Below are 12,016 nucleotides of genomic sequence, written 5' to 3' on the forward strand. Positions count from 1 at the left end.
ACTCGTTGAAGCTGGTGGCGAGTGCGGGCGGATCTTCTCCAAGGCCTCCAGATTGAGCACAGCGACCGGCCGACGGCGGGCTCGATTGCCAGAGACGAGCTGGATGAGGACACGGGCTTCTTCCCCTTCTCTCTACTAGTTGGCGCCATAGCGATGGAGGGGGCAGAGCTCAAGTCAGATTGGAAGCGAGAGCAGAGGTTCGAGGAAGAAAGGAGAACAGGAAGCACACAGGCAACAAGGAGGGAATAACTGTGTAAAGCTTCGTGGCCACCCAGCCAGACGGATATTGAGGAGCGTGGGGAAGCGGAGACGCCCACGTCCAATCAACCGCCACGCGGCGACCAAGGCCGCAGGCTGTTGGGGCCCGCGGCACTCCGCACTTGCCCTTTGGCTTCGCTGCTAAGCCAAGCCCGAGCGCGCCTTGGGCCCAGGGGCTATTGTCAGTGTTCCGGGAATGGGGGTCCCCAGACTTGCCTGCCTGCGGCCTGTGGCGTGACTCAAGCAGTGGTCCGGTACGGCCCGTCTACATCAACCCAAGCTCAATACCCTCACGAGGGGCCAAGCCTCGTGGGGCGGACGACGCAAGGCTTCCTCAGGGGCGGTCTCGCCAGGTAGGCTCGCGAGCAGGCAGAGAGATCAAGGCAAGGAGTACCTCGCGAGGTGCTCGTGACGCAAGCCATGACGATCGAGACCAGGCGGGCGCCAGCCAGCGCAGTGTCCTTGTTTCCTCTTTGGTGCAAAGGGGGCAAGCGCAGGCGCGAAGTACCGAGGCATCAAGCAAAGGTTTCCATATCGGTGCAACGAGACCAAGACCGACAGGATGGAGATCACCGTGGAGCCCAAGACGGCGTCATCGCCAGTGCCTTTGGCAGTCGAAGACCAAATTTAGTCAGGATAGCTTGTACTAGTTGTCCCCCTTCAAAATGGCCGTTGTTGGCTCCCTTCCCGCTCAATATTTGGGAAGAGGACCAAGGCCTCTATAAATAGAGAGAGCCACCACAGTAGAAGGGGGATGGATCACATCCTTCCCTAGCAGAACACCGCGCCAGCTCAAGAACACCCCTCGCGAGGCTGTTCTTCTTCTGTACTGTTCATCATCAGCCCCAGAGGCAATCCACCACACCACACACTGGATTAGGGTATTACACCACAACGGTGGCCCGAACCAGTATAAACCTTGTGTCCCTTGTGTTGTTCATCGTATAGCTTAGATTCACGGCGAGGTTTTGGGGCGTGGATCGGTAGGGAGAAGATATTCGTGCGCACCCCAGAGTTCGGACCTTAAGGGTTTTGCCGGAACCCGATATCCGACAACCAGGCTGATGAAGATCGAAGAAAATGCAACCTCGCCGGAAGTCGCTAAGACGCTTTGCCCCACGGTGGGCTCCAATTGTCATGGTTCTAAGTATGACAGTAAGTATAGGGGGTACGAATGAGGAGGCAAGGTCCTAGCTACGGTGAGATTGTATGCGAGTGTTTATGAGTTCAGGACCCTCTCGGAGGAGGTAAAAGCCCTACGTCTCGGTGCCCTAAGGTGGTCGACTGGAATATGGAAGTGTATGTTACAGGGGGTGCGAACCCTTATGCCAGAGGAGGGGGTGGCTTATATAGAGTGCGTCAGGACCCCAGCCATCCCCAGTTACAAGGAACTCAATGCACATAAAGATGGGGCATTACTGATAACGCCAGCCATAAAGTGCTATTAATGATCTTAAAGACTACAGAGTGAACGCCTGACCGTTGCTGTCCTGGTCGACTCCTGGTCTTCGGTCGGTCGAGTGATTTCTTGTATGGTCGAATGATATCAAGAGGGAGGGGTACCCAAGTGAGGTGACTGGTCGAGTGGATTGCACTCGACGCCTTCAATTGGTACTCCATGTTGTGTCTTGGGTGTCTTTGCTTCTAGGGTAGTGATTGTTGGGGAACGTAGTAATTTCAAAAAAATTCCTACGCACATGCAAGATCATGGTGATGCATAGCAACGAGATGGGAGAGTGAAGTCCACGTACCCTCGTAGACCGTAAGCGGAAGCGTTATGACAACGCGGTTGATGTAGTCGTACGTCTTCACGATCCGACCGATCCAAGCACCGAACGTACTGCACCTCACTGTTCTGCACACGTTCAGCTCGATGACGATCCCCGGACTCCAATCCAGCAGGGTGTCGGGGATGAGTTCCTTCAGCACGACGGCGTGGTGACGGTGATGATGTTCTACCGACGTAGGGCTTCGCCTAAGCACCGCTACGATATGACCGAGGTGGAATATGGTGGAGGGGGCACCGCACACGGCTAAGGAACGATCACGAAGATCAACTTGTGTGTTCTAGGGTGCCCCCTGCCCCCGTATATAAAGGAGCAAGGGGGGAGGCCGGCCGGCCCTTGCGGCACGCCAAGGAGGGGGGAGTCCTCCTCCTAGTGGGAGTAGGACTCCCCTTTCCTAGTCCAACTAGGAAGGAGGAAGGGGGAAGGAAAGAGAGGGAGAGGAAGAGGGAAAGAAGGGCCGCGCCCCCCTCCCCTTGTCCAATTCGGACTCCCCATGGGATGGGGCGCGCCACCTCCTGGGCTGCTGCCCTCTCTCTCCCCTCAGGCCCACTAAGGCCCAATACTTCCCCGGGGGGTTCCGGTAACCCCTCCGGCACTCCGGTTTCCTCCGAAATCACCCGGAACATTTCCGGTGTCCGAATATAGTCGTCCAATATATCGATCTTTATGTCTCGACCATTTCGAGACTCCTCGTCATGTCCGTGATCACATCCGGGACTCCGAACAACCTTCGGTACATCAAAACTTATAAACTCATAATAAAACTGTCATCGTAACGTTAAGCGTGCGGACCCTACGGGTTCGAGAACTATGTAGACATGATCAAGAACTGTTTCCAGTCAATAACCAATAGTGGAACCTGGATGGTCATATTGGCTCCTACATATTCTACGAAGATCTTTATCGGTCAAACCGCATAACAACATACGTTGTTCCCTTTGTCATCGGTATGTTACTTGCCCGAGATTCGATCGTCGGTATCCAATACCTAGTTCAATCTCGTTACCGGCAAGTCTCTTTACTCGTTCCGTAATACATCATCCCGTAACTAACTCATTAGTTACGATGCTTGCAAGGCTTAAGTGATGTGTATTACCGAGAGGGCCCAGAGATACCTCTCCGACAATCGGAGTGACAAATCCTAATCTCGAAATACGCCAACTCAACATGTACCTTCGGAGACACCTGTAGAGCTCCTTTATAATCACCCAGTTACGTTGTGATGTTTGGTAGCACACAAAGTGTTCCTCCGGTAAACGGGAGTTGCATAATCTCATAGTCATAGGAACATGTATAAGTCATGAAGAAAGCAATAGCAACATACTAAACGATCAAGTGCTAAGCTAACGGAATGGGTTAAGTCAATCACATCATTCTCCTAATGATGTGATCCCATTAATCAAATGACAACACATGTCTATGGTTAGGAAACATAACCATCTTTGATTAATGAGCTAGTCAAGTAGAGGCATACTAGTGACACTATGTTTGTCTATGTATTCACACATGTATTATGTTTCCGGTTAATACAATTCTAGCATGAATAATAAACATTTATCATGAAATAAGGAAATAAATAATAACTTTATTATTGCCTCTAGGGCATATTTCCTTCAGTGATGGGCGTATAGGTCAGGCCTATGACCCTACCCTAGGTCTATATCATGATCACCAACATCTAGAGGAATGCCTGAATCGGCCCTTTTTGTGGAGCCAGGCCCGAGCGGTGCAACCATAGGCACATTGGCGTGGGCGATTGCACGCGTCGACGCGGTCTCGAGAAGTCACGCTGTTTTTGAAGCATTGTCATAAATTACCCGCCTCTCTTCCTCGCCGCTCTCTTCCTTCTTCCCCACTGACATTGACGGTGGCGACCACTAGAGCGACAACAGCATGATCCAAGACATCGGCAACCATAAGAGCGACGCCATACCTCCACCGAAGCTCATCGGCCATGGTGGTAAGTCTTTGCCCTTTCTCTAGATTAACTGCTTTCGACTCGAGCTAGATTTGATTTGAGCATGCAATTGGAGAGTTAGGGAGGGGATTGAACACATCGGGGGTGGGGGTGGATTAAAACACTGCCATCGATCGATTCTGCACCTATGACTTCTAGGGTTCATAGCTTATTTTTCGATTACATCGGGGGTGGGGATTGGGGTACAAACTTTCTTGTCTAGCCGCGACGATCCTGGAGTTGCATCGAGCGGCGGCGGGAGGTGGGGTGCGTAGCCATATTCTTTTTCGCCTCATCATATTCGTCGTCATCGTCTTCGTCATGAATGATGGGTCTTGCACAGTCGCGTGCCCCCCGCGCCCTCGCCACCATCTGCATCTCGTCGTTGTCGTAGGTGACCCGAACATCCTACTTCAGTACACCATGGCACGCTGGTCTTGAGGCGCCTTGTACTGCCTGTACTTGGCCCATCTTGCCCTCTGTCTAGTGTCGTTTGAGTCTGCCTGATTCATGGCCCAACGCAGGATGTCCACTAACATTGCGCCCTTTGTAGGGTCTGAAATCAGTGTTTTTAGCTCGTCCGGTGTAGCCCTCTTAATCACACCGTCAGCCTCCTTGTGCATGTCATCGATGCTGCTGAAGTTCGAGCACACTTCCATGGTGTGCTTGAACTTCTTGCGGTCACCTAGTGAGCACCCAAGGAAGAAGGCCCTCCATCCAATGCCCCAGGGGAAAGGGTTGGGGTTGGAGTTCATGGCGAGGGAGAGGTGGTGAAACAGAGAGGTGGAAGAGGAGAGGTGGTGAAATAGAGGGGGTTTGAGTGCGGTGTTGGGTTAGCAGGGTGGGTTAATATAGGAGCGTTAGGCCGATAGTTATGAATGTTGACCATTGAACTGTGTGTTGTTCATAATGCAGATGGAGAAGGGCAAGGAGGTTGTTCCACCATTGGAGAAGGGCAAGGAGGTCATGCTGCCATTGGTCAAAGTGCCCGTGCAGTATCACCCAAGCGCCAAGCGGAGGAACTATATCCACTACCATGAGGAGTCAGGACCAAGCCACTTATGCAAGGTTATCCTTGCTCCAAAGCTGGAGAGTTCGCCAATGGCTCTGGAGTTCACGAAGCACTTGTCCGCCGTCCCTGCAAAGTTCAAGCTCAAGACGAACATCGGCTGCACCTGACGGGTGACAGTGAGGGTGGTCAATGGCAGGGTCACCCTTGATCAGGGTTGGGCCACCTTCGCATCCGTTCACCAAATCATGATCAGGTACATGCTGAAATTCAAGTTGCTGACCCACGACACCATGAAGGTCATCGTCTTCAACGATGAGGGTGTGGGGGTGGTCACCAAGAGCAAGGAGCAAGACAACGTCTTTCGCCGTGACCGCCTGAGCTCCTGTTGCCCGTTCCTTGTTGGTTTAAGACTTCGGTTTCGTTTAAAACTTATCGTGCTATGTTGGTTGAAAAACTTGTGATGCATGATTATGACTTGTGTTTGTGCCTAAGTTTGTTCTGTTGCTCTAGTTTAGTTCTTAGTTCTCCATGCGTGCCTTTGGTAACCTCACCACATCGAGGAGGTTACCACACAACTGTCCTGGGTGTAACCAAACAACCAGACTTTGTGTTTTCCTTGAATCAAGTCCGCAACTAAACAAACGGGCCTTCTCGACACATGCAGGCTAGAGGGGATGCAGACAACCAATCAACATGCAGATATTGGTCTTTTGCCTACATATTCTCAGCCAGGCCCATTTGGGACAAGTATGCAAAGTACCTCGAAACGATGCAGGTAACCAAACACATCCTTTGGTGATTGGTTTTTGGGTACTCTCGTGTAGCGTCGCGGAAGGAATATAGTACAATAATAGAAAAACCCTAAGGACATAATCTTTTTGTTAACTTTAACGATGGTAGATCCCCACACATGAGCAAGGCGAGTAGTTGGCGCACAACCGTGGGTTTCAAGTCAACGTTAACCTAACGGAATTCACAAATCCTTCATCAACATAGTCTTTGTCATCGCCAAGAGTACACCTTAAAGTAACGAAGCTGGCCTCAATGGTCTTATTCTGTAATTTCACCACTGCACACGAGGCGAAGAGGAGGGCGGAGGGCAGGTGAGAATTCATGAAATATCGATCAATAACCACTTGTCGTGGTGGGTCATACTGTTTACGCATCATACACATGTGCACATCAACCGTAAGGAAACACAAGAAGTCATTCTCCATGGTTTCGGTCAAATTGCAGATTACCACTGTCGAAAAGCTGGTGGGTGTCATAGTCATCTTTGAGGAACACAGTTACTAGCCGCCGGATATAAAGATCTTGAAAACGCTCGGGTCGGAGAACCTCTCACCTCGGATGTACACAAACTCGTTGTGCACACACTCACAATTCTTTTATGTGTGTGAAGCTCGCGTTGACGCACACCCATTTTCGTGAGTATTATCCTGGCCCTGATTTGTCGCCGTCTCGATCAATCAGTACGTATATTGTACTGCCGCGTCTGGAGATGGCACCAATCAGGGCGTGGTCATTGAAATTCGTTGGCTCCCGCGTGCGTCACATGACAATGACCCCTGATCAGAAGAAATGGAACGCCTGGGCAAGGCGCCAAGGTTTGATTATCCTCCTTGTCCTCAGAGAAAAGCTCCACCACAACAAACTCTAGTTAATCTCCTCCTCCGATGGGGACCCTTAGGCCAAGTACGACACCGTGTATACAGCACATTATTCATGCATGGAGCCATGGGAGTACATGCTTAATCAGTGCGAAAATACCTGTACATGCGTTGGGATCATAATTAGAACTTCGAAGCATTACTAGTACTTTTTTTTAGGGAACTTCGAACCATTACTTTTTTATTTAGGGAACTTCGAAGCATTACTTGTAAACGTAGCATCCATCGTCCCAGCAGTATCCAGACTCTAAGCAGCCCATTTTAAATCGGTCGCGCGAGTGATGATCATGACAGCATGTCGTGGTTACTGGTTAGGTTAATTAACCCAAGCATATATGGAAGAATCGTACGAGGCCGGTTGTCCTGTGCGTACGTATCTGGCCAGCCGTACGTATACAATAAGAAAAAAAGAAATCACCAGCACAGTAAAATGTCCTTAATTTAGACGCGCCCCCTATTCTAGCTCACGCCTTCATTTAGCCTTGTCTGCCTACTGTCCACCAGACTCTGCGGTCACAACGGCATCGGCAGGCGCACACTGGAGCTAGCTAGCGCGTGCGCTAGGGCGGCAGGGGAGCGCGGCACGTACGCCTGGTACGTGTCCGCGGGCGCGCGCGCTCGGGCTGGCCTGTGCCGTTGTGGCTCTAGACTCAGCCCTAGGGTCCCCCGCGCGGGCGGCCGTGTCCTGGCCGGCCGGCCGGTCCAACTAACGCGACAAACGAGTCCACGGCCGGGCTCGGGGCGCGCCCGTCGCTTTGGGATTGCGCGGGCCATCGCTTCCCCGGCCCGACCTGGAGCGAGTAAAAACGGAGTTGGTGGGGGGTGGGACTTCTCGGAATCGGGAGCCATCATGCTCGTACATAGATGAGATAGCGAGACTCTGCGAGAGAGAGAGGCCGGGCCTTATCAGCAGCGCCATCCCATCCCTCGCCGTCCCCCCTTCTTCCTCCCCAGCTCGCCTGCCTGCCTGCCTGCCTGCCTTTAATTCGCCACTCCCTCCCTCCCTCGCCGCCACGTCCGGCCTCTTCTCGATCCCGCGCTCCCTCTTAGTACGTGTGGAGGCTTCGACCGATCCGTATCGCTCTCGGACGAGCAGCTGGCTACGCGCTAGCTCACGGGGAAAGCGCGCGGCGTCGTCGCAGTTGGTGGAGGGGGAGGCGCGTCTCTGCCGCAAAGCGCCGCCGTCGTCGGGGGCAAGCTTGTGCTGGAGGTAAGGAACATGAACTCGCGAGCTTGCTTTACTAGCTAGCTAGAGTGCATCATTGCTAGAGCAGCTCTAGAGTCTAGGCAAGTCGTCAAGTTGACGACGCCGCCAGGATATTTCGCGTTGCTTCTCCTTTCGTAGCTGTGCTGCACTGCCGCATGCGAACTAATTGAGCTGCTGTGGAAAATCGGTGTAGTGGCGGTGGAGCTAGCGCTGAAGCCAAGGAGGTGTGAAGGGCGACCGATCGACGGCAAAGCTGGCGGCCGGCAAGTGGTGGGAGCGGCCAGATGAAGCGGCCATGGCCGGGATGGACCCCGGCGGGGGCAGCCCGGGCGCCGGCAGCTCGCGCTACTTCCACCACCTGCTCCGCCCGCAGCAGCAGCAGCCCTCGCCGCTCTCGCCCAACTCCCACGTCAAGATGGAGCACTCCAAGATGTCGTCGCCCGACAAGACCCCCGTGGGCGACGCGGACGCCGGCGGGAGCGGCAGCGGTGCTGGCGGTGACCAGCCGTCGTCGTCTGCCATGGTCCCGGTCGACGGTGGCAGCGGAGGAGCCGGCAGCGGCGGCTCGGGCGGACCCACCCGCCGTCCGCGCGGCCGACCCGCGGGGTCCAAGAACAAGCCCAAGCCGCCCATCATCGTGACGCGCGACAGCCCCAACGCGCTGCACTCGCACGTCCTCGAGGTCTCCGCGGGGGCCGATATCGTCGACTGCGTCGCCGAGTACGCGCGCCGCCGCGGCCGCGGCGTCTGCGTGCTGAGTGGAGGCGGCGCCGTCGTCAACGTGGCGCTCCGCCAGCCGGGTGCGTCGCCCCCGGGCAGCGTGGTGGCCACGCTCCGGGGCCGGTTCGAGATCCTCTCGCTCACCGGCACGGTGCTGCCGCCGCCCGCACCCCCTGGCGCCAGTGGCCTCACCGTGTTCCTCTCCGGTGGGCAGGGCCAGGTGATCGGCGGCAGCGTGGTGGGAACTCTTGTCGCCGCGGGGCCCGTCGTCCTGATGGCCGCGTCGTTCTCGAACGCCGTCTACGAGCGGCTCCCGCTGGAGGGGGAGGAAGAGGAGGTGGCGGCCGCCGCCGCTGGAGCGGAAGCGCAAGATCAGGTGGCACAGTCAGGCGGGCCACCAGGGCAGCAGCCGGCGGCATCACAGTCCTCCGGCGTGACTGGAGGCGATGCTGGCGGCATGTCGCTCTACAACCTTGCGGGCGGGAATGTGGGGAACTACCAGCTTCCCGGAGACAACTTTGGAGCCTGGGGTGGCGGCGGTGGCGGAGTCAGGCCACCGTTCTGATCCATGTCTAGGCAGTGCAATCCACAGTTCTACACTCACACGACGAAGACATCACAGAAGTTTGAAATGGCGGAGAAGCTATTGATATCCGGTACAGATGGAGAGCTTATGCATTGCTGGATTGTTCATTGGACTGACCTTGTGATCTTGGTGCTATTTACACGCATGCGTCGCGCATGCATGCGTTGCAAAGATTGGGTATACAGGAGGGAGATCTATTGGCGATCATGAGGGGTATACTATGTTCAGGGAGCTGGTAGGAAGCTGATTATTCAAGGGACAAGAAACAGTTGGTCCAAGATCAAATTCGCAATAAGTTGAAAGGTCAGTGAGATCCAATGTTTTGTTTTTCTAGCAACAGCGAGTGTTTTTCTTTTTTCTTTTTCCCTTCCTCTTCGTTTTCGTTTGTAATGTTCTATTCTATGATCTGGATGTATCTTGCTGTAGAATGATGTTCCTTGAAACTTTTGCTTCCCTTTCCTTTCCATGGCAAAAATATCATGCATGCATGCATGGTCGCTTCCAGAGTTTCACATGCATTCCTTGACATATAAATTGCATATCTACGGTCAATTCTTGAATCGATGGTGTTCTCGTGCTGGTCAAAATTTGCAAGCCCTAGCTTGGTCTAAAGCGTGCATGTGTTTGGAACACTGTGCTTTACATTAAGGTAAAAATAAATTATATACTAGTACTATGCAGCTAGCATGTCTCGGTCCAATGAATTAAGCTCTTCTTCCTATGAGGAGCCACATGATGGTGGTGGTAGTACTCAGTTTTTTGTTGCATACGCTCCCTTCTAGCTCAGGCCAAGAGCCTTCTGTCCCTCTCTATTTGTTTCACCTGCGTGCAGTCTTCAATGGCTTCTGCGACCTCAGCTGAGCAGCTGACACTCCAGTGCTCAGTCAATTTGGCCTTTCATTGCCTTCAATTATAGACGCAAAGCATAGATGAGAAGGCTATACATACGTGTAGGTGCAAAGCATAGATGAGAAAGTGGCAGTGGCAGTGATGCTACTGTACCGATCATTTATTGAATGTGCAGTAGAGAGGGAGGGGAAGATGCCAAGCCCGGAATTCACACTGCGCGCGAGATGAGATTCTCACCTTGTGCTTTTGTACTGGATCCTCGCAAGTACAATTTCTGGAACAGGGGCTCCAGCCCAGACAGACCCTTAAATGGAAAAAAGAGGAGGAAGCTTTCCCTTTTGCATAATTTCTGGGAAGGGGAAGGGAGGGCACTCTCTATCTCTCCTCGGCTTTGGAACTTGCTCAGAGCTTTTGCAACTTTTGGCCTTGAAGACGCAGATGCCAACCCATCGCCTGTTCACCTGCCTTCTTTCTTTGGTCAAGTCAAGCATCATCTCTCTCTCTCACACACACACGCGGTACTGGGGTGGAGTACGATGCATGGCCACTTGTCCGGCACAGTGCACTGCATTCAAAACGACGTGATGCTGCGATTTCCATTTGAACCGTGAGATCGTGTAGAAAAGAAATGAATCAAATCTTGGGTTTTCCTAGGAAAAAAACTGACTCTGAGTGTGCTTGGTGTTTTGGTACACATTATTATTTTTTTGGGCGAAAGGTACACCTTTTTTTTTTACTTGAGAAGACTTCTCATCACCTTTTGTGAAGCTGTTTTACTTCCAAGCTGTCTTATACCGCTGGAATGGTTTGGTCTGGAAACGGATTATCGGGGGGTGCCTGAACATTGATGCACACATGGAAAAAAATCTGATAGGGGGTGACAGTTTTTTTTTTTTTTTTTGCGAATAGATCAGGTGACAGTATATACCTGAATATAATACACGACAGCACTTGGGGCTACGCGTTGTCGTCCATGTTCAAACGCGGGAACTATATTTGCTGTTGTGGTATACAGGCCAAGAAGAAAAATTAAACATGAAATAACAACGGACGTATGTTTGTACACAACTAAAAGCTGGTGCTGCATTTCTGATTTTCCAAATCTACCAGAGCATATACTACCTTGCATGCATCAACTTAATTTCTACTCACAACGGACAAATTTAGTGCCTCTTTGGATCGCAGGAATTTCAAAAACACATCTTCCACCAAACATATTCTGCCACATCGTAGAGAAGAAGCAATTGATCCACACATGGCATGTTTTGCCAGTGCACAATGAACAGATAAATGATCCAACAATTATTTATTATCACAAATACACTCTTATTTCCTAGTTAAGTGATCCACCTTTTTGCCCTTCACCATGATATATATGTAGTAATACTATTACTCACCCAGGATGCAGAATAAGTTATTCTTCACCCGAGGTAATCTTACGGCCATTCTATAATATATCACATTTCGTATACAAATGGTTGCATTCATATCGATTCACTACGTAAAATTTGGCATAATAAAACAAATATATAGGTCATAAGAATAGAAAAATTGTATTTTATGTATATTTAACACTATGTTTTTAGGTTTGTAATTTTATGTAATATATAATATATTTTTATGACAATTATATATTTTCTTACATTCTCTTTTTACATATGTAGTAAAACAAAATTTACAGGACAGAAAAATATGGTGCATTGATGTTAAAATAGAGGGGGAGGGGGGTGAAGAATAACTATTCCTTACTCAGGGTGATGAATAGCGTGACTATAAATGTAACTATTTGTATACCAAATGCAATTTATTTAAGAAACACTCATAAGATTACCTCGGATAAAGAATAACTTATTCTGCATCCCCGGTGATGAATAATATTATTATATTTGTGAATAAGAATCACCACTCAAGATACATTCTTTAGATCCTGCCACAAAAGTGCAGCCTCCCTCTAAAAAACCTGTTTAAAA

At 51.2% G+C, this 12,016-nt stretch overlaps 1 protein-coding gene across 1 annotated transcript; it reads left to right on the forward strand.

Moving 5' to 3' along the window:
- The first annotated feature begins 7,429 nt into the window (after positions 1-7,429).
- LOC123137983 (AT-hook motif nuclear-localized protein 25) lies at positions 7,430-9,709 on the forward strand. Its single transcript, XM_044557876.1, has 2 exons — positions 7,430-7,894; positions 8,085-9,709. Exon 2 carries the CDS (start codon positions 8,187-8,189, stop codon positions 9,174-9,176), a length of 990 nt encoding a protein of 329 aa, XP_044413811.1. The 5' UTR covers positions 7,430-7,894; positions 8,085-8,186; the 3' UTR covers positions 9,177-9,709.
- The last annotated feature ends 2,307 nt before the right edge of the window (positions 9,710-12,016 follow it).

This window comes from Triticum aestivum, chromosome 6B, assembly GCF_018294505.1.
Source record: "Triticum aestivum cultivar Chinese Spring chromosome 6B, IWGSC CS RefSeq v2.1, whole genome shotgun sequence".
In the NCBI taxonomy this organism is placed as follows: Eukaryota; Viridiplantae; Streptophyta; class Magnoliopsida; order Poales; family Poaceae; genus Triticum; species Triticum aestivum.

Coding starts and splice junctions, on each gene's coding strand:
- LOC123137983 (XM_044557876.1), top strand. CDS start 8,187: ATGGCCGGGATGGACCCCGGCGGGGGCAGCCCGGGCGCCGGCAGCTCG.